General features: G+C 36.3%; 1 protein-coding gene across 1 annotated transcript; it reads left to right on the forward strand.

Moving 5' to 3' along the window:
- The first annotated feature begins 16,929 nt into the window (after positions 1-16,929).
- On the forward strand, positions 16,930-19,470 carry LOC149298198 (SLIT and NTRK-like protein 2). Its single transcript, XM_089487711.1, has one exon. The coding sequence runs from the start codon at positions 16,930-16,932 to the stop codon at positions 19,468-19,470; it is 2,541 nt and encodes an 846-aa protein (XP_089343837.1).
- The last annotated feature ends 4,803 nt before the right edge of the window (positions 19,471-24,273 follow it).

A 24,273-nucleotide genomic window follows, 5' to 3' on the forward strand; every position in this document is an offset into this window, starting at 1 on the left:
CTTCTTGCATGGTAAAAGCTACATGTGATGGGTAATGTAGCACTGGATTGCTTGACCTCAGTGAGTAACATTCGCCAAGAGTGGACTTCTCCAGTTTGGAAATATGTGGCATGCAAGGTCAACCTTATTTGGTCCTGCAGAATCTGGGGATCAGCTCCCCGGTTTGTAGCACTTTGATTGGGTATATATGTAAAAGGTTTGTACAGACCTGTTTAGTTTAATCTGTCAGAAGGGCTTGGATCGGTGCACACAGAGGAATTGTGTAATTATGTAAAACAGCTGTTTTGCTTTTTTAATTATACACTAAGTACTGGATCAAATGTCTTTCTATTTAGAATTCTGGTTCTTCTCAGAAGTTTGTTTCTTCATGTTGCTGATGAGTTGGCTTGCGTACCTAGTCAAATCAAACCTATGGCATGGTTTGGTACCAAATCAGGTTAAACTAAAGGGTAATGCTTTTCAAATACACTGATAATTTCTTGGAACATCTTGATGAACTGCACTAGACTATTTTTTCCATGAGACTTTGGAATTACTATAAACAATGTCTTTGATGTGAGCTTCTGTAGACTACTTAACTACTGGTATCACATGTTAGGTTTTCTGTGTTTGTTTTGCCATGTTGTATTCATGATATGCTTTGTTTTTGTATTAATGTTTTTTTATGTCTCGTATTGTTTTTTTTTTACCCTTTTGTTAATAAGCACTGTGATTAAAATACAAATTAATCTGCTTTTGTTGGTGTGGCTAAATTAAGCCCAACTTTTGGAGTGCTACTGGTAAACCTTTTGGTATTGTAAAGCTTAAACATAATTTGATAGTGACATCAAGTGTATTAGGAATGAACAGCATTTTGAGGCTTTGGGTGAATGTTTTAGAGTTAAGTTTTTGCTCTAAAACAGATAACTTCAGATCTCTAAAGTATAAGTTTATCGGTGGAAACACTGAAGAAAACTAGATGACACGCACTTCTGGGAAGACACCTTTAAGGAGAATAACACATTGGCAACTGCACAGCCTGACTGAAAATAGAATTTAAAGCTTATTTTGAGACCAAAGAATGACATAAACCTTTGTCCTACTTGTCTTAAAGAAGAGATCCAAGCAAACCATACTACTGCTTAGGTGAATCAAAATTACTTATGTGTAAGAAACATAAATCTAGAAATGTCATACAGATGTATTGGCACTTTGCTGACGTTTATATAAAAAGAAAGATGTTTGAGAAATGCTTTAAAAGATTTCAAGGTGAATAAGACGCCTAGTGGAACACTAATTTGTTGGTGTGAAATCTGTAACTCAGAAGAACATATTCAAATTATGGACAAAGGGGCAACTCTAGGTGTTTAGGGACCCTGAGTTGAAATATTTAGATGATGAGACATTACAGGGAATTTGAAATACATTAAGTTACATAATAGTTTAGTAATTTTTGATGTAAATTGAAATCACAAGGTATTAACTTTAGGAACCGTATTAACTGGTTGGGGTTGTTTGGTTATTTATTTCATTTTGTTATATTGCAGGTAATATTAGTATTTAAAGAATGTAACATATAATTTGTCTCTGTAGCTCTATACGTAACCTATTGTTTAAATTGTACATACAATCTTTGCGTGGCCACGCAAGCCCTATGATTACATCTATGTCTTGCTTTTGTTATAATACTTGTGCAAATGGCCCAAAAACGATTCAGACAAAAAATTTATTTTGTTACTTTATTACATATTTACCCTTTCAGTACGGGCAAAATTCAGAGACCTTTTTACATTTGGAAACGAAGTTCGTTGTCTTTCACACTTCACTCTCTTATGGTTTCTCACTTACGCTCTCTAAAACTCGTTTTCAGTTTCTCTCACACAGTCTCTCTCACAATCTCTCTGAATGTCTTCCTACTTTTTATATTGACCTCTTTCACGTCCCTGCCACCAAAGCTCCACTTCTTCTCTTGCATCTTCTTTTTTCATCCGCCTCTGAACCTGGCCTCCAGTTGCACTTCCACACAAAGGAATGAGCCTTTAGGCACACCCTCTCTACCGATTATTATTCTGGCATCCCAGTGAACTTCTGCAAAATGGCAGAGCCTCTGGGCACACCCTCACCCCTGATTGAACTATTAATGCACAGCAATGGTGCAGGTGTAGTCTTGGTTTTGTAGCCAAATGGTTACTGGGCATGCAAAAAATAGTGGCACATTAACGGTGCAGGGACAAAGAAGTCCCTTGCTAGGAAGAATGAGACCCATTGGTGGGCTGGCATGGATTATAACTCTACTTTGATTGGATGAGAGGATATGTATTACCCCCTTACTCCCTAGTCTATTTATAGTTCACCTTTTTTAACCCTCTCTACCTCTTGAGCTAATGTGTCTTTTTTGTTGACCATTACCTGCATTGCAGCATTATAATTCTCCTTGACACATCTTTTTTTAGTCTCCAACATACACTTTGTGCTTTCTCATCTATTAATGATTTGTTTTTCAGCTTATTTTACACATAATTTAATTTTCTGGATTCTTTTACTATGAATAAAAGTAGGTAAATATTTAAAATTGTAATTGGATGAATCCACCTCCGTTCCAACATTTTTCTCCACAGGCATGTTTGTACTATTCTGACAATGTATCTCAAAAATACTGTAGGTCTTGGAAATATTTTTAAATATTCCTGTTTTTGACAGTTTTCATCACTGATGAAGTTAAATGTTGGGATGTTGCTATGGAAACTTTGAGTACATTTCATTGTGGATTAGAGATTTCAATTTATCCAAAATAACCTTACATTAGGTGCTTGAAAACTAAAACTATACTTCATAAACTTCTCTCAACTACATGTACCTAGCCTATAGCCAATGCTACCACCCTGTTAATATGGTATAAAAGAGTATTGATTTTTAGCTGAATGTTACACATAGCAACTGAATATAATAGTTACATTAACACAGCTAAAATACACTATATGACCAAAAGTATGTGGACACCTGACAATTACATCTATTGTATATAAGCTTGATAGACATCCTATTCTAAAACCATGGGCATCTAGTCTTCAGAGAAAGCTTCCCACAGGATTTGGAGTATGTCTGTGGAATTTGTGCATGTGAGAGGTCAGGCACTGGTGTTGGACAAGAACGCCTGGCTTATAATTGGCACTGCAATTCATCCCAAAGTTGTTTAATGGTGTTAAGATCAGGGCTCTGTGCAAACCACTCTACTTCCTTTATGTCAAGCTTGTCGAACCATGTCTTTATGGACCCTGATTTTTGCACAGTGGCACAATAATGCTGGAACAGAAAAGGGCCTTGCTCAAACTGGTGCCACAAAGTTAGAAGGATACAGGTGTCAAATACATTACTCCTCACTTTAACTAAGGAGCCTAGCTCAAACCCTAAAAAACAGCCCAGACCATTATCCCTTCTCCACTTTATAGTGGAAACTTTACAGTAGGCACAATACATTCCAGTAAGTTACATTCACACTCACCATACTTCCAGATAGTGAAGCATGATTTATCACTCCAGTTTTCACTCCTGCAGAGTCAAGAGGCGGTGTGCATTACACCAGTCCAAAGGAAGCTTGGCATTATGCACAGTGATCTTTGGCTTTGTCAGGGGCATGGGTGCCGGGTCAGATTGGAGTCCATCTGCAGAGGGAGGATTGGCTATGAACTTGGCTGGAGGCAGACTGGAAAACACTGGGGTATAAGAACAGGCTCACAGCAACAGGTTCTGTAGAGCAGACAGGTATGGGCAGGCAGCAAGGGGGTCTGTAGCATAGTAGTAAGGGATAATGCAGAAGAGGCCAATAGGTCCAGATGATCCAACTTAATCGTGGTACAAAGGGCTAAACCAGGTTCAATTTCAAAGTCCAGATAAACAAAACTACAGTACTCCCCGGAATATAAACAGGACCAGAAACATAATGCTCTGGCAAGGGGTTATGCGTATACCCAGGTGTTTATAGGCCCTTGATTGCCATAGCGAGTCATAAGTGATGTATGAGCAGGCCAGTATCATATGTCCATAGGGAGACACAGAGCCCAGCGATCCAAAAACCATCTGGTTGCGTAATGGTTAGGTGAACTACCTAACAGCTGATTTGCTGGTTCAAACTACTGTGGCACCTGACAGGCTTGGGTACTGCTGCTCAGTGATGGAAACCGATTTCATGAGGCTCTTGACTGAGCGCTTGCACAAACTCAATGCTAACTTCCTAAATTATAAGAAAATTGAAAACAAAAATAATAAACCAATTGCTATTACAATCAAGACACAAACCTTGTTGGGCATAAAAATAAGACACTTTGAAGCTTCTGTTAAAGTCCATTAAGTCTAGGCAGGAGAATCCTGATAATGACTCATCAAGTAGCGGACACAAATTCTATGAATAATATTCCTTACAGACTGTATTTGCTGTAGGACTACACTTTATATAGTCTAAATGATGATGAATATATGGTATAATCAGGTAATATTCATGTCAGAATGACTGCTGAGCATGTACTTCTAGAATTATAATTTAATTAAAGGTCAAGAGGTTCACTTATTAAATTTAAAATGTTGTACAGCAAATGGTAATTATGACTGAGTAATATCTACCACGGCTATTTGGCTAACTCTCATATCTGACCCATATTGCAATTTGATTTCTTTATGACAAAAGGTTGTATATTTCAAAGTTTACAAGTGTAATGGATAATCTCTTCTTGTACAAGGAATATCTTCCAGGACAGCAACAACTATACACGGTATTTCTCATAATTTCTAAAGCAAACTATTCTATAAGCACCAATTATTCATAACTGCTGTATCCCTCTATCTACACTGGTCTTACCTATTGCTGACTCCACATAAATGACCTGTATATGGAACAACTAATATTAACCCCTTTAGGACCAAGGTGTACAGTAATTCCCACATACATAGTTTTTATGTTCTAGAGGAGCACATCAATCTTATCCTATTGTTTTCTTAAAAATAGTTCTGTTGAATATTTTTTCTTTTTTCCTGTATGTGCTGCCACCATACCACTTTCTTCCTTCAGTGGTTGTGCCCTACCGATGCTATGATATGCATGTCAATTTATATTTTTATTTTATTATATAATATAGTGATAAAATTGTTTTCCTTACATGCCTTACAATGAAGCAAATGAGGACACTTTATTCTTTTGTGCGCGTAACAGATGTCATTGTGTTACATGTTGGGAAAAAGACAACCCACTCTTTACTTTCTTTGAAACTGAAATCTCATGTTTTTCTGCCAAAACATGAAACGGCATTAGGAAGTTTGTAAAGTTAGCCATAATGATCCCAACATAAAATTGATAGGCTGCATTATGTTTGTTTAGCAGCATCATTATGCTTCATTTAATGTGCTAGCTGAATGTTACATTATAGTGAAAGCTGTACCAACTAAGGCTAGAACATTAACCCTTTGAGTGACATGGGTCAGGACACATTTTTTTTCCTCTCGGTAGACAAAACCAACTTACCTAGTTGTGCTATACTTAGATGTAGGTGATACATATAACAGTTTATCCTTTACCTAGAGAAACAGCTATTCATAGATACCTAGATAAGGCAAATATACAGTATGATCACATAATATAGGGGTAAAAATAGGGAAAAAAGTGTAATAAATATATATAATAAATACATTATTTCCCCATATGTTCCAAAACAAATAGTAAATGTATTTTTTTTTTAAAAGCCCCTCCTCCTTTAGTAAATGTATCATATACATTTAGTGGTACATACATGTAGACAGGCCTGTACTGTAGCCATCTGATATGCTGGAAAAAGTAGCATAAAAATGTAGCGTGCATGCTAACTTTGTGCTGTTTCTTTTTTTTTTATTGGTGGAAGATTATTTTTTTTTTTAGAGTGTACAATATCAGAAATAATGTTTTTTAATACCCCACCTCCTTATTAGGTTATCTGCTCCATGGGCCAGGTGCTGCATGTTTTGATAGAGAGGCTGCTGATCAGTCTCTGACCAATGTACAGCTGTCTCTTCTATTCAGAAGAACCTGGCACATTTAACTGGAGAGCCAACTGGCAGGCTGCCATGGACTACAAAAAAAACATTTTCTCCATGATTCCTTTTTGCGTGATTGTGCAGAGGGGGTCCTTACAATGTAACCACATACGATATATGGTGGACTCCTGTGGTCCGCTCTGCATCAGATATGTGGCCGTCAAAACGGTTTTACTGCAGTTATTAGCTTTAAACACTTTTCACAAACACAAATGCATCAAGTTTAATTTAATTACAAAACAAGTTAATTGAGCTGTTTCTTTTAAATGTATCAATTTTAAGTTTTGGCAGCTGCTCATCTTCTTATATTTTAAAGTGGTTTCACAAATTAAGGCTAGTTACTTAATGCGCATCATGCCACAAAAATACAAATTCTCTGCTGCCAAAACATGTATAATTGTTTCATTTGTAACAAGCAGTTAAATTAAATTGTTTTTATGTGATTAAAGATGATGCATAGGTAGCAGTCACTTAAAAAGTGATACATTTACTGTACAAAGCCCAAAAAAGTTATCATCTTTGGGAAAACTATTAAACTCATGCAGAAACACATGAATATTTACTATTTACCCTAATGACAGCACATTTAAAGCATTTATATAACTACAAAAAATGGGCTGATTAGCTATAATTGCATAATAGAGAAACATGCCCTTCATTCTGCTTGTGTTGTCAAAGAGATTCTGCAGGTTCTTAGAGCTGTATGCGCACCTGGTTCTTAGTTCTACATTAGATCATTAAGGACCACTGTATTTGTACAGAATAAAATATGATGGCTTATCATGGTGAACTGGCTGATATTATGTCATTTTGGATTCTTCTCTCCTTTCAGCTGTAAACAGTCTCTACTGCTTACTTGTGGCCAATAGGTTATGGGAGAAAGTTTACTTATTTTTTGAATATAAACTCAAATATCTCTGGATCTATTGGTCTGGTTTACTGGTTCCAAAATGTGGTTAGATTTCAGTCCTTCCTTGGATTTATTCCAGTTGCCCTTAACACTCTGACATGAGTTGTCATACAGACACACAGAACAAGTATGCTTTAATTAAAGCAGTTTAGTACTTGGGAACTACTGTACATGATGGATTTACATTACAATTTGTGTGGTTGGAAGGGATTGTCTTTTTGGACAAGAATCAAACATTTTTTACACAATTTGTTGATGTTTTTCAAATGTTAAGGACAAAAACATACGTATTCTGCTTTCAATAATGTGTATGTCATTTTTAGTTTTAAACAGGCAGTGGACTGCATCTTAAGAAGCAAACACCCTTAAAAAAATAGGTTTCTATATAAAAATGCAAAGCAAAATTTATTTTTAAGACAAAATGAAATAAAAAGAACAGTTATCAATTTGTTTCTTAGAAATTATTATAATTAATTATAATTAAAATTGTAAAAAAAAAGGAAATATGCATTACAACATATTTTATCTAATCATGTCTAGGGTTTCTAAGATACTATGGTATTTTAATAAGCGATAAAATAATAAGAATATATGTCATATGTTTAAGCAATTACACTTCTTTGGAACACTAATTGGGTTAAATGTGTAGCACTTTTGTTTCTGCACTGTTGCGTAAAAGTGCAAGATTACGCTATAATACATTAATAATAAAATGCATTGTTGACTTTAATTCTGTGATGGACCCTGCAATATGAGGGTCAATTTCAAAACCTCTAAAGATCATAATGAAGCCCACTGTTGTTTTCTCAAACACAAAAGCATGATTTTTACATTGTGTACAACTTGGTAAAGAAAATGGTCCACTTTAATTCAAATTTTGGCAAATAAAACAGCTTTCTGCAAATGAATCTTAAAAAAAGCTAGAAACTATGTTGGCTGCAGATACTGGCTGACAAAAGGACCTCAGTACTCTTTTTCATAAACAATATGAATGTCAAACACTATTCATGTTAATATTCTGATATTATACTGCATAAGGCTTTCACCGCAGATGGATTTCCAGTAAGGTATATTAAGTAGTTGATTTGACATTTTATCTTCTACTTATACCTCATTCCTGTTTTGTTTGAATCTTAAATGTTATCTTATTTTTGTTGATGTGAGGGTTCTTATAGTTTATCTTTGGTGCCCTGTGATGTAAGTAGGGACATATTTATTACTCTGAAATTACAAGAAATAGAAAAATATCCCAAATAAGTGTGTCTTTATTCATCCCCAAAATAAACGTATAACCTAATCTAAAAAATAACTTTTATATGCTTTTAGATATGCACAGTACCTGGGCTCCAGTGCAAAGGAATTTGGTGATTGCATTACAGAAGGAAAGCCTGTAGCTCCAACATAGGGTGCTATGATAAACTAAAGATTAATTTATGGATCTGCAACCTGGAAACATATTCTTATGAATGCCCCAAAGTGTACCAGATAAGGTTTTCAAACCATATTTGAGCAGGTCAGATTGACAACACTTAGTTGAATCGTTCAGATTTGAAGACATTGTCCATGATAAACTCTAGCTGGAAAAACATTAAGAGTTTAATATTTCAACTAAATTTTATTGTGTGTATCTGAAGAGGCAGACTATTACTGACAAATAGTACAATCTATAGCAGGGGCTTCCAATGTGCAGCCAAATGCGCGTAAGCCCGGGGGAGGGGGGATAATGACAAAGCAGTGTAGAAAATACATTTTTGGGTGTCTGTGTGGCCAGGGCCGGCCCAAGGCAAAATGCCGCCTGGGGCGAATTTTAAAATGCCCCCCCTTATCTACCCTTCCTCTCCCTCGGTCCCTGCCGCTCCCCCCATTATCTACCCTTCCTCTCCCTCCCTCCCTCCCTATTATCTACCCTTAACCCCCCCCCTGTACTTACCTTTCAGCAATCCTGCGGCGAGTCTCCCTGTTCGGTCTCGGTGCCGGCTTCAGGGGCATGAATATGTCTCTCCATGACTCCATCTGTCCGTCTATCACCTCAATTTTTTTATTTTTTTTTAAATACTTACTTTTTCTTCTTCCACTGACGTGCTCTTCTCCCTCGAGATCTTCTCCTTGTCACGTGGTGACGGGCAACTGCTCTGCGTGAGCCCGCCCCCTTGAGCTGCGCATCTTCAAGGGGGTGGAACGAAGAGCCGAACCGATCGGCACGCAGGCAAGCTTTTCAATAATTAAACGGCGGCGGTTTTACATCTGTGTTAAAACCAGCGGCGGTAGCCGCATCGGATGACAAAAAAAGCGGCACTTGGGGTGGCAAAGTGCCGCCCCTTCAAAAGTGCCGCCTGGGGCAATTGCCCCAGTCTGCTCCATTATAGGGCCGGCCCTGTGTGTGGCAGAGCCTGTCCTGGTGTGTGTTTGGGTGTCGATGTGGAAGAGCCTGTCCATATATGTTTTCAGTCATCTGTTTCCTGGCACTTTTCTTTCTGTAGGAATAAATTGAACTACTTAAATTTACTTATGCGGAGATAAAACGCCCTCCTGAATGTGTAGTCACTTCAGAGGACAAAACTTTCTATGTCCAGAAATCAATGAGATGAAAAGTAAAGGTTTTGTGTTATTTACTCTGTTTCAATCTGCATATTTTATTAAAAAGGATATCCAGTACACATCGATGCAGATGAGTTAGCATTCTGTCTATTTTATTTATTTCCATAACATGGCCACCAAAATCCTAAGCACCAGGCCCATGATGCTCCTAATCCAGCCATGCCTCCAGTGTGCATCAGACATCTTAAATCCATCTTGTACCACAGTGTGCTCCAGCCTTGTGCAGTTTTATTTGGCTAAACTTGTTTTAAATGTTTTTCGGACTGTCTTTGTTCTACTGTTTAATAACATTACATAAGTTATGGTGGGTAAAGGTGATGGAAAACCCTTCCACCTAAAACTAAGGGGGTAGTAAAAGCATTATTAAATACCTACAGACACCAGTCAAGCAAGAAGGCTTGTTTTTCCTTCAGAAATCTCATGGTGCTGCCACAACCACAGGGGATTCTGGGTAAGCGCATGCAAATAAGGTCAACAAGAATCACCTTTTGCCTCTATATCCTGAGAACTATTGACCATACATCCTAAAAAGGGCTTTGAATAGTCTTTGACCTGATTGTGAGCTCTTACAAATTACATCACATATTTTGGTAGAGTTTATGTCAATAGTAATTTATTTTGATGCTGTAAGATATACTTTTACTAACAAATTTTATACACAGAGACAGAGTTTGTTAGCACTATAAGCCTTTTGGACCATACTAGTCTGTTGATTTCACTTGCTGTAAAAGCTTGACTTAATTTGGCCTTTTTCCATGTTTTATGTTTGAGATAATTTTTTGCCCATGTCATGGAAGTTTAAATTGAATCACCATGACTACCACTACCATTAAATCTTAAGATGCATGAAATGATAGGCATTCAATTTTTTCTGGCTAATCTCCAACCTAAACCATCACAAGTCAGCAGAGTAGTACATTTATTAGCTAATATCATATATAAAGCATATAATTTAACCTGTGCAAAGTAATTATGCCTGCTACCCTATTCAAAAAAGTAGACATAAAAAGACCTGAACTTCTGTCAAACTGAAAATGCAACAACCTGCACTATGAGTTTCCCGTTTTATTACATGGACTTTAGTTCAGCTATTGTGTGATTCTAGTTTTATACCGACAGATTGCATCCAGTTTTGTCACTCAAGTCTCTTTTGAAAACTATACTGCCTCTTTTTTTTAATGAAAAAGTACGTAATACAAAAAAAAATGAAGGCAAATATAAAGGAAGCAATATACATTATTTGTTGATCCTACATGAAAGAAGTGCTTTCTAATATTTGAAATATGTAATATCATCAATGTCTTTAGAGATAGCTTGTACTTGATTTTTCCTTTAAATGCCAGAGGAAACAATTTTCCATTATTCTTGACTTTTCTGTTTTACAGTGCCCTCATACTGTTTGCGATAGTGAAAGCTAAAAAGTAATACTTTTTTCAGCTCACTCAAAAATTGAAAAAGAAAAGATACGGTAAAGCCTCATAAGAAATTGAGCATCGATTAAAGGTAGAAAGAATCTTGTCTAACAAACACTTAAAAAATATAATAAGTAATAATAATACCTAAAAGTAAGGAGGCTGCAGCTGATTCCTTATACTCATCTTTTCCATTTGCATAAAATAAATCTATTCATTCAAATGGCATTCTTCTTCTTTTCTTCTTGTATATCTGAAGACCATCAAAAGACAGAGGAAATGTGCCTAATGTTAATAAAGTATATATATATATATATATATATATATATATATATATTAAAAAATGAGCGTTCTAAAAGGAATATTACTCTTAAAAGTCAGCTTCTAAGAACTTTTAACAATTGAAGGCTGATATTTTAGGCATGAAATCCATTTGATTTTTATTTTCAATTTATGTGTCCTAATTAACAATTTTTTTTTATCTCATATGGTGTCAAATGACAGTGGATTAGTCAGATTAATGTTAAAGATGGTTATTTATTTGGAGATTTCTCAAATTCAGATGTTCCCTAATACACTTCAATAGATTACACTATCTGGATAAGAATATTCAGACACCGACACATTTCATGAAGTTTAATTAACCCCTCCGTAACAAAGGCTGTTTTAACATTTCTGCGCTGCTCATATTTAGCTGTAATTTTCTCGTTTACTGAACCCACACAAGTTATATATTGGGTTTTTTTTTCAGGACAAGAGGGGGCTTTCTTTAGATGTCATTGATTGTATCATATCATTTACCATTAAAAAAGTATAAAATATGGTGAAAAATTGAGAAAATGACTTTTTCTGACTTTTACTTGAAAAATCTCTTACTCATCTATAAAAGCTAATGAAAAAACCCTGCTAAAGAGATTCTACTATATGTCCTAAGTTTAGAAATACCCAATGTTTTTATGTTGCTTTTTTTCTGCACATTATGGGGCAATAAATAGAAGTAGTAGACTTGGCCGCCGGCCAACTCTTCTTCTTCGTCTTCATAGGGGAAAAAATCATCGTATTCCACGAATAATCGTGTACATTCTTCATGTTCGTTTTTTTCTTTGTTTTTTGTAGAAGGGGTTAATACGGGGTTAACGCGTTACGCACTACGCAGCAGCTTTGGCGCCAGGATTTTAAAGGTCCATACGAGCAACTCTATTGGTCACCGGCAGGGGCCCCCTCTGCCACCAACCAATGAAGTTCAAGTGCACTTCATTGGTTGATGGCAGACGAGCCCCCTGCTGGCGACCAATAGAGTCGTTCGCACAGACTTTTAAAATCCCGGTGCTGACATCGAGGCATTACAACAACACCGTTTGGGTGCAGAAAGCAAACATAGATCGTTCTGCACCTGTTTAAAGCCATGAGGGTACTGGCACGTCAATTGTCACTAACCGGATGTTAGTGCATGACGTCCCAGAACCGGCAATTGTCATTAAGGGGTTAAACCCCTGCTTAATCCTTACCTCTGAACAGCATACATGTTTTTAATTGTTAGGGGTATGATCCCTCTCCTGCAGATCTGGCCATATCTCTTATAACGTATGTCTGACTGTGTATTTTTCTAAATTGTTACATGAAGTTACATTAGTTACTTAAATCTACATTAAATGTGAAGGAAAAATTCAACAAACGTGCTGACAAAAATATCCTCTGGCCATGATTCCATGTTCTGTATCCAATCCCTTGAACTAATCAGTATTTGTTATACTGCTTACAATCTAAACCATATTTTATAAGTGGCAGTATTTTACTTAACTTGATAATATTCAATAGCACTTGATAAATGCCAACTAAAAAACATAAGTTGTTCTTGTGTCGAGCCAAATGGTGCATGGATTTACCTGTTCTGGTGTAGCTGATAAAGTTGCATTATTTTTAATGCAATAGACAAGCTGTTATGCTTTTCATGCAACTTTACTGCAAGTTGACAGTTGAGTTGAAATATCAGCTTTAACTGCAGTCAAGTTGGCAGGCAAGTTCAATTTTGAATTGTTGAGCTGTTTATTTTCAGCAAACTCAGCTAAGTCGGTCTGCATAACTTGACACAAGGTGGTGCTCAACCTAATAGCATCACTCATTTATTGTGTATTACCCCTTGTTAAAAGAATCAAGGCCTGGTAAATGTATAGATGTTACTGCTGTCATCTACCACAGCTTAAATATACTGCTTACGCCTATAACAATATATTGTCAGTTTTAATACAAATTCTATAAAAACATAGTTTGCCTCAAATTTGGAAAAATCCAGCTGCACACCTTCCACAGTCTGGAACTGAGGTTCTTTGTAGACACCAACTGCATCCACACCAGGGAACATCTCATGTGGCATGATGTCAATTTCATGGTTGACATTTCCTCCTCAGAAGTTAATGTCGAAGCATGTCAAAAAGCCCCAAAAAAACAATTTGTAATATTTCATGCAGCTCTAATAATAATAATTAAAATACAGTAGGGAGAATCACTTCACCTTCTCATTTAGGATTACAGGTCAAGATACTACTGTGCTGTTCACTGTGAAAGCCAAGAGCCCATTGTGCAAATTGATTGCTAATCTGTTGCACTCATCAAGAAAAAAAGTATTTTTGTGCTACTTAAGTATTATCTACTAGAACTATAATTGGTATAATGCTTTCCATTCCGACACCAGAGGCATGTAGTGCCAGGGCATTTCAGGAACAAGGAATGCAACCCAGAGCGAAGCCAGTTTGAAGGCTTTGGTTTTTATTTCTGTTCTTTGTAGATGCCTACCAACATCCTTCATATCTGGCATGTGAGCCTGTCAAACCACAACCAGCTCACCTACCTCTACAATTAGAAAGTACTCTGCCCCTATTGCACTCATCCCTAAATGCTTTGACTTGAGATACAATGTACGTCATTCTTAAACTCTAGGTTGTAAAACTGAAAGCAGAGTCATCTTCACCTAATGTATTGGTTTGTCTTAGTCTGTCATCTCTAGTGTTGTCATTCTCTCTGAATTTATGTATTGTAAGAATCATACCGTAAGTTGTTGGTGCTATATAGATAAAAGATAATAATACTAATAATAATAATCACAGATGTGTGAAAAACATGTAGCCAAAAGCAGGAGGAAACTGGGACCCAGTATGCTAGGACAAGAGTACATGAATGTAGGTATTGTCTTAAGCAGCCACTCTCCCCCTGGGGTTTGTGTGATTCTGGTACAAATCTTGAATTAAAGTGCTTTTGTCACCAATATTAAACTATAAATTAATGAAGACTACATAAACATTACATATTAGTAAAAAAGTTAGCAACACTTGTCATATAGGTCATGGAGGAATGTTCTTTATTACAGAATGCATTACAAGAATGCATTAAAATGTGACAATGGGCAGCCCTCACACTAAGAACTAGGACTTAAAATGCAAACTTGAAATCAGTGGTGGGAATTTTAGGTTCCTACAGGGTTACTGTGTGCCAATGTGCCACATTGCTTAGTATTTTACTTCTGGAGTGAAAGTGAATTTAGCAGCTGGTTAATAAATATACAACACTGAAAACAAAGCTACTTCCCCCACACCCACAGCTGATAACTTGTGTTTATTTAGGATTTGTGGATGGTAGAGCTATAAAATGAAGATTGTGAAAACTAAAAACAGAACAGGGAAAGATGGTTGATTTTTAGAAAAATATCTTTGTGAAAAATTGCAGTTTTACCCCTAGCCATACTATATCCCTTTGATTTAAATTCACAATGTGCTCCTTTTAAATCAATGATGTCAGTGAATTCAATTGTTTTTGAGTCTACATAGACACACATACCAAATCTAATAACCATTATTGTTTATTTCAAAATGCTCTTGTGCCAGCTACTCCCAGGCCATCCAGGCCAAACAATAGTTTTACTGATCACCAGTTTATATGGAAACAGCTTTTAGAGACCTCTGGGTTCAGATTCAGGAAATATTACTGAGTCAGGGGCAGCCACAGTGAGTGCAGTGGCACCAACATCAAGAGAACCTGCATTTTTTGGCCCCTCTCTTATAGATAAAGCTTTCTTTCATAAGCACTAAGAAAACCTGCTCTGTCTGCACTTAATCTTCATGATTTTAGCCTGCTCATTCTTTGTGCTGTTAAATAGGCCAGCTCAATACAGAACACTGCCTGTATCAGACTTTTCCCTCTACTGCTCAATGTGGGTTACAATGTTATTCTAACTTAATCAATTTGTGGCATGCATTTCTTTCAATTAAGAGATATTTGGAGCATTGATTATTATTCTGCACATTCTTAACATTCCACAATCTATAAATGGAACTGACCTAGCAACAGAAATGGATAACTCCTCAGCAACCATGGTGCCAGCAGAGAACAACATGTTAACCAAATCATTGCCAACTTGCCTTGCACCCAAAGGGTTCATTTTGATACTAATTAGACAGTAGAAAATAAATGTGTTAATCATGCAAAGATCAGCACATCACTCATTACACGGTATCTACATTTAATTACATCCACACTACAAGACTTAACTCAAAGTTCTTCCCAGTGGTATACTATAACGCATTAAGGGGAGCAGAATCGTTAAAATAAAAAGCTGTCCATCAAATCTTGTCCTCTCTCTGCTCTTTTTTTCATTACCAGCAGCTAAAGGTCAGTCTAGAATCCAGTCCCATCCCATGTGTGTCTAAATATGCAAGAGAAGATCAGTTAACCTTTTCAATGTCAGCTTGCAATGTGTGCTAGTGGTGTAAGAGTTAACACTCACACAAACACTGTAGCCATTCGAATGTATGTGTATACAGAAAGAAACAATATTGCCATCTTAGGAAATATTGTAGCAAGCAGATATACCCAATGATTTCATAGGTACATTAGTTAAAATGAGTACAATGAAGAAGAAAGCAAATAACTAATTCAAAAGCAAATCTTACTAATTACCCCTAATTAAAATGTAAATGACTGAGAGGTTTAGACACCAGATGACACATACATAGGGGGAAAAAATATGTGTAAACATATATAGATTAACTTACTTACTGTAGAATTCTCCAGCAGTGCAGTTTGTGAGAGATGCTCAAAGTGTTAGGACAAGAAGGGAGGGGGTTGTGCAGCCATTGTCATCTCCCATGCAGACAGGATCCGGAGAGATCACAATTGAGTTTTACACTCCTTTTGCCACAATGAAAGCGCTTGACAAGGGAGTGCAATAGACACAGGGACAACGTGCTTGCACAGCTCCCCAGCAACAAATTTCCAGGGCGTGACGTCATCCCCTCTCGGTCCAAAGGAGCCTGCAGAAGGAGAAGCCTCAATAGAAACCCCACTCACACAGGGGAAGCAGATGAGGAAAAAGCAGCCACCGCAGCAACTACTCCCAGGCAGCCACGGCAGACTCCCACCCCCCCTCTAACTTCAATGTACATTTCCTCAGAGGCTATGGATTTGGAAAAACTGAGATGAGTTTGGATTTTAAGATTTTGATGTGCAAGCCTGCATAGGACCTGCAAGGGAGAACCTCATGCTCCCCTGATGTGTAAGTACAGCATGCTACTAAATATACATATATGGCTGGATCAGCATGTTAAAATAAAACCAGCGTGGAAGATGACTAGAAGACATGAGCTGGGGTCACTGTTTGGAAGGAGATGTTGGAGGGGATGAAGTTTAGAATCCTCTTGCCAGGTATTAGGATATTACTTTATACAATTCTATAGAGAAGGGATGGGAGCTGGGGGGTCACGTTTTTGGAAGGAGATTTTGGAAGGGATGAAGTTTAAAATCCTTCTTTCAGATAATAGGCTATTACATTATTATCAAAAACAATGATATCGTAATTGATAACAATAAGATAATATAACATTATAAGTCTGATGGGTGCCTGCTGCATTTACAGACTGTTCTCTTGTTCTCTCTCTCAGATTTTAACGTAGGAACCAGATCTGGGATCTTTGGAGTATAAAGATGCTGAACAGCATTTTATTGCTGAGTTTTATATCTGTGACTGGGATTTTAAGGACAGAAAGCCGAAAAACTGCCAAAGACATATGCAAAATTCGCTGTTTGTGCGAAGAAAAAGAGAACGTTCTAAATATTAATTGTGAAAATAAGGGCTTTACAAGCGTCAGTTTGCTTCTTCCTCCTCAGTCAAGGATCTACCAGCTTTTCCTTAATGGTAATTTACTGAGCAGGCTCTACCCAAATGAGTTTGTCAATTACTCCAATGCAGTTACTCTCCATTTAGGCAATAACGAACTACAGGAGATCAGAGCTGGGGCTTTCAACGGGCTGAAGACCCTGAAAAGGTTACATCTCAATAATAATAAATTGGAAATGTTAAAAGAGGAAACTTTCCAGGGTCTTGAGAGTCTAGAATATTTGCAAGCAGATTATAATTTTATCAGTGTTATTGAAGCAGGGGCTTTCAGCAAGATGAATAAATTAAAAGTCTTGATCCTCAATGACAATCTACTCCTGTCTCTCCCAAACAACGTTTTTCGTTTTGTGCTTTTAACTCACTTGGATCTGAGAGGCAATAGGCTTAAAATGTTGCCCTTTGCTGGTGTCCTTGAACACATAGGAGGTATCATGGAAATCCAGCTGGAGGAGAATCCTTGGAATTGTACGTGTGATCTGTCTCCACTCAAAGCATGGTTAGATACAATCACTGTCTTTGTTGGGGAGATTGTCTGTGAGACCCCATTCAGGTTGCATGGAAAAGATGTCACACAGCTGACCAGGCAAGACCTATGTCCTAGAAAAAGCCCAGGTGACACTAATCAGAGGTCGGTGCACCCAGACCCTCGTATACACAGGATGCCTCCTACATTTAACCCAGCACTAACTCCTACAAGAGCCCCAAAATCCAGCAGACCTCCTAAAACCAGGAACAGACCCACACCTAGAGTCACAGTGTCCAAAGATCGGCAGATATTTGGGCCTATTATGGTATATCAGACCAAGTCCCCTGTTCCTTTAACCTGCCCTGAAAGTTGTGTGTGCACCTCCATGAGCTCTGACAGTGGTTTAAATGTTAATTGCCAGGAGAGAAAAATTAGTAACATCTCTGATCTGAAACCCAAACCTACCAGCCCAAGGAAACTATATCTGACAGGTAACTACCTACAGATTGTTTATAAAACTGATCTCCTTGAATTTGCATCTCTGGATCTACTACATTTAGGAAATAACCGGATTGCCATAATACAGGAAGGTGCCTTTTCAAACCTGACAAGTTTGCGTAGGCTATACCTGAATGGGAATTACATTGAGATGTTGTATCCTTCAATGTTTGATGGCCTATACAGTTTGCAATACCTATATTTAGAGTACAATGTCATCAAGGACATAGTGCCACACACATTTGATGCTTTAAGTAACCTTCAACTGTTGTTTCTTAACAATAATCTGCTGAGATCTTTACCAGATGGAGTATTTGGTGGCACTGCCCTCACTAGACTGAATCTGAGAAACAACCATTTCTCTTTTCTGCCCCTGAAGGGAGTTCTAGAACAGCTTACTGCTTTTATTCAGATAGACCTCCAGGAAAATCCTTGGGATTGCACGTGTGATATTTTAGGGCTGAAGAAGTGGATAGAACAGTCAAGTTCTACTGTGGTTGTTCAGGAAGTAACTTGTGAATCACCACTTAAACATGCTGGGGAGCATTTAAGGTTTCTGCCTAAGGATGAAATTTGTCCAGAAAACCCGAACTTGGCTGATGCCACTGTATTGTCATTCAACCAGAAAACCAGCACTCCGCATTCTTCTAGCATACCTCCAAGCCCCTATCCAGAACTGCATACTGAAGTTCCACTATCTGTGCTAATTTTGGGATTGCTGGTAGTTTTCATCTTGTCTGTTTGCTTTGGGGCAGGACTATTTGTCTTTGTCCTTAAAAGACGAAAAGGGGTACAGAGTGTCCCAAGTAGCAGTGTAAACAATTTAGATCTAAATTCCTTTCAGCTACAATATGGGTCCTACAATCCAAACTCTAACGACAAAACAGAAGCTCACGTCTACAACTACATCCCTCCACCTGTTGGCCAAATGTGCCAAAACCCTATCTACATGCAGAAAGATGGAGATCATGTTGCCTACTACAGAAACCTTCAAGAATTTAGTTACAGTAAACTGGACCACAACAAAGATGATCCAAGTGCCATTGCATATACAATAAGCACAACTGAACTTTTGGAAAAGTCACCAGCACCAGGAGAGCCTGAACTTCTATACCAGAACATCACAGAAAGGGTAAAAGAATTACCCAGTGCTGGGATAGTCCATTATAATTTTTGTACATTGCCCAAAAGGCAGCTCATTCCTGCATATGAATCAAGGCGTCAGAATCAGGACAGGTTAAATAAAACGGTTTTATATGGCACTCCCAGAAAATACTTTGCAGAACAATCAAAACATGAGCATTTATTGCTTCAAGGAAAACTGCAATCAGAACCAGATTACCTTGAGGTTTTGGAAAAACAAACTGCAATAAGTCAGCTGTAGGCAAGACTTCACAAAATATTGCTCCAAGCCTTCTGTTAATTTGAAGTGTCTGAAACAATTGAGTATAATCTATTTGGCTAAGGATTTTTTATTCTTTATTCCTTTTAAGACATACGGGTGCAAGATACACTGCAGTAACACTGGAAGACAAAATTGCATTGAAAGACAAAATGTCTTTTTTAACTTACATTTTTTTTTCTTTAAATTATTTCTACTTTTTTTCTAGAATGAATATCCTTACATGAATGTTTTAGTTATGCTTATGAATAGTCTTTTTTTTTTTTACAACAATGGGTGAATACTTTATCTAATATTAAGTAAGTAGAAGATCTCCAAAGATCTCAGTGAAATGAGCAGTTTTATGTAAATACAATTGAACTGTTTAAAATCATTTACCAATTGTAGCCACTAGGCGTCACTTTTTTCAGTTAAAGTGCCTTTGCACTTTGAGTAACCTAATTGTTGCTTCTAGCATTTATACATTGAACATATTTTAATGTACATTATTTCAGATACAAAACAGTGAAATTGGAGGATATGGGTTTGTTCTTTCATTTGCTTGGCTTCCACAATATAATCTTAAAAAATCTCGATTGTAAATCTGATTCCTTCAAGATGATGTATATAAATTTCAGTTATAGAAAATAGAAATTAATTGCCTACTTCCTCTGTTGGAAGACACACAGATACATATATATATCATTTCTTCTTTAAATTTTATTTCAGCTCTAATGGTCATAATCCTAATTGTTTTAAAACTATTTTCCTAATTAAAAAGAAAGTTACACAACTGAATATATTCTGTGTATGAAATATATATATATTAATATATTTTTGTATATTTGAACTGATGACATATAAAGATTTACTGAAATGTTGCAAAACTGCAGATACATATGGCCTGACCTTATGCTTAGTATTTTTTCAGGATGGTTATTTGTGTTTTGTGGACATTAATAACATATTTTGAAACCTTTGATAAGAGAATACTGCAAAAAGATCCAGTGATATCAGTGCCTAAATACGATTTCCTTGCAGAATTAAGAAAAGCTAATATCTGAACAATAATAATGATCAAAGAGTAATATCTACATCCTAAATATCAGTAAACATTTTTATGCCCGCATAATTGCGTGAGTTACACAAATAACCATTATTTACAACAAAAACTGTTTTGTTTTTGTCTATTTTACTTCCTTATGCAACTGGAATGGTGATCTGCATATAAAGTAGGCCAAGCTTTTCAAATCTTTACTAAAGCAATTGATAGGGTCTGAAAGAAGCACACTGTTTCCTTTTCATTAATAGGTTACTGCACATAATAATCCTTTATTATCATGCAGGGATTGAAGTGGACACTACTGCAAATCTTAAACATTTCTGTAAATTATAACATAGTATCTGTTATTCTGAAGACCAGCTTTTATATATATATATATATATATATATATATATATATATATATATATATATATATATATATATATATAGTAGAAGTATGATTTTAATAAAAATAAAGCAAGGTCTAAGGTAAGGTAGACACTAATACCAATACAGCATCTCATATTTCAGGTGATCTGTCCACATTTTTTGGGGCAAGTAGCTTTATTTCATATGGTTTGCTGCAGCTGTATTATCCTCCATGGAGATAGAACAGCAAACCATGCATATTGAGTCAATACAGGAAAATATCAGATTAAAAATGTTGTGTTGTTGTCTTCATGTGTATTTGGCAGCTGATACAGATCCCAGAGAGCTTGCGTAAATACTAAAGGAACATGTCACTGTGTAAGTAGGTATCTTATAAATGCCACAAGAGATTGATTCATCTCTTAAAAGGGTAACTTGTGCTTTCATATATTTAAACATTGCTATTAAAAATACTAACATCCCATACTACCTTTAAAGTTTAATTCAGGGAAGCTATTTGTGACAAAACTTGAAATAGATAAAACGTCAAATTAGTCAAATTCTTATTTATCTGCTTTCTCCCCATCCCAATCACCAATCAACAACAGTTTTCATCTTATCAATAGGAGAAAGATAACTTAGTGGGGAGGAATACTCAAGCAGATCCTGAAATGGCTGCTTCCATGGATTATTATGCATGAAGTGGGCTTGGAATACAAAGTTAATTGCTTATTTTAATCTTTAAATACCTGTGCCTATGTTTATTGAGTGTATCAAACTATAGTTCCATCCTACGCCGTTTCCCAGCTAATATTTTCTACAGTTATTTTGTATAAGGCACAAGTTTTTATGGTTGCCAAGAGAACTCAGGCTAAATTTAAACTCAGTATGCTGCAGGAATATCTATTTCTATGGAGGCAATGAATATGTATTGTATCAGATACCTGTATATGTTTCACTGCAGTAAAATCAAGACTTATTTGATTAGATGCTATAAAATACAATACAGTGCTAATTAATTCTATATATGCATATGTATATAACCGGTTATTACCCAACTCACATGGTCTGCTTATTTATATGACAACAACTGTTTATTCTTTAAAGGGAGACATAATGTGATTATCTGCATCATGTGAAATATAAGAAATTTGCATTTTCACTATAAGTGCTGTTTGGGTCTGTGTACCAGCTATACACAGAAAAGACATATTTATAACCAATAAGACTTCTTTGACCTCCTTTATATAATATTTTGAAGCATATTCTGCATCAGTGACCTGGTTAGTGCTGTTCTGATCCAACACAAAATACACTCCTGTAGAGGATCCTTAGAAGAAGCAGGATGGCAAGTTGTGATGCTTTACAATAGAACAACATTTTAATAATACTGCTATTACTTTTGTTGATGAGGTGTGCTGTTTTCTATACACCGATGTTTTTTATTCAAGTTAATCAAATAGAAAAATATGATTTCTCAACTGTATTCTTGTAAAAGGCTGTGTCTGTCAGCTACAATTGGCTGGTAATGGTAACACCTTTTCTTTTTTATTTCTCTTTTTTTAATCTAACACAATGTTTGGAAAAAAACATACTTTCTGCCTTTCATTGTAAACGTGCCACTTAGCACCTTTTGTAAGATAGATAATGTCAGGGTTGCAACAAAAATGAAATAATCGTGTCGTTTCATTTAGGTTCTGTTCAGATAGACTTGATTTTTTTATTGCTTGTAGAATTCAGCAGTTGCTGTTTTTGGTAGAGACAGAGCTAATGTTCAAGTGGAAAAACCTCCAAAATGTACCACATTTATGAGTCACTGTAGCTTATTTCCACATGCCCCCCCCCAACAATTGTATTAGTATAGTGTCAGTCTATAGAATGAGATTACTTAGGGAATATATAACAGTGGTTTGTAATAACTATACAAGGATAACATGTAAAGAAATGGCAATATCTAATGGAAATTCTAGATATACAGAATATCCATTTTATTTGTGAAAAGTTTTTTTTTACACAACAAAATCAGTACTTGAAATGTCAGAATGAAATCAATAATATGCTGCTAATATTGGTATGGAATATAAATGTGTAAAATAATAATAGATTATGTACGAACAGTTTAGTGGAATGTTTGAAAAGTGGTCATATGACCATATGACCATTTAATACAAAATATCCTCTCTTGGGTCTTGGGTGTGAAAAACATATTATGTACTCTATCTCCAACTCTAAAATAAGTTTAAAGATCCTTTCTTATCAGTACTAACAACTGTTTGCAAAGGTTAAGGACACTTTTTTATGTGCAGTATGTAATGTTTTTGATATATCAGGACAGGAATAACCAACAGGTAGCTCTCCACCAGCAGGTGAACTAGAACCCCTCTGTTCTGTGATCAGTCAGGATTTGATGGCTATTCCAAAATAATCACATTTTCTGTGATTCCTCTGTGGGACTAGTTTAAGCAACAGAAAAGTAGCATATTTTATTTACAGTTTTACCTTTTTAATGTATTTTGCAGCCTTCTCAACACATGCATTGTGTTCTGCTTTCCTTGAAATGGAAATGTAGTATCTTCCTGAAACCTAGCTACACATGTGCTTTAAAGGTGAAGTTCTACAGAAATCTTGCAATTTTTTCAGTATATTAAAACAAAGCGATTTTGAGATAGCATGACAATAATCCTCTCAAAGAATACTTTTGCTGACCACATAATCCAATTTTATTAAGCTATAAACTGTCCAGTTGTGGTTTGACTTGTCTCTGTCTCCGCGTGTGTGTTATTTTGTGGATGATACATAATTTGTTCTTCGGTGTATCTATGTCTATATTTCTCTCCTGTTGTGTCTTTAGGATTGTGTCTCCAGGTAATGAGCTCTAGGTAGATTAAAGTGAAATGAAACATAACATTTCATTGTATTAATTAGACACTATGCAGCTTGACTCTTCTTGCAAAAGCCTTATACATTATGACCTACATTAATGTTGTGAGATGAAATGTTTCCTATCACTGCAGTGCTCTGTTTACTAAATTAGCCCCTCTGTCTTACCCTTCATGTTTCTTACTAGTTAATGAAAGAGAGGTCTATGGGACTTCACATACCTATACAGTACATAGAGCTTCAGTGTAAATAGCTATGGTTTGGAACGTCCAGCCTTTCAACATCTTCTTGTTATATCGCATTAGACAGTCTATTACATTTTAAAAGACACAAGTCTATCATGCTTAGCTTTTGCTTGTTGGCCCATAATGAACAGACACAATTGGGCTACATAAAGCAGCATTAAATGCAATCCAAATATACCTTCTGCTGTTTACCAACCTCCATTTCCAACCACTTCTACTGCAGCACATATTACATTACATTACATTTATTTATAAAGCGCCGACAGAT

The sequence above is a fragment of the Sceloporus occidentalis genome, unplaced genomic scaffold, assembly GCF_023333645.1.
Source record: "Sceloporus occidentalis isolate IW3139 unplaced genomic scaffold, rSceOcc1.0.p SCAF_34, whole genome shotgun sequence".
NCBI classification, from domain to species: Eukaryota; Metazoa; Chordata; class Lepidosauria; order Squamata; family Phrynosomatidae; genus Sceloporus; species Sceloporus occidentalis.

Coding starts and splice junctions, on each gene's coding strand:
- LOC149298198 (XM_089487711.1), top strand. CDS start 16,930: ATGCTGAACAGCATTTTATTGCTGAGTTTTATATCTGTGACTGGGATT.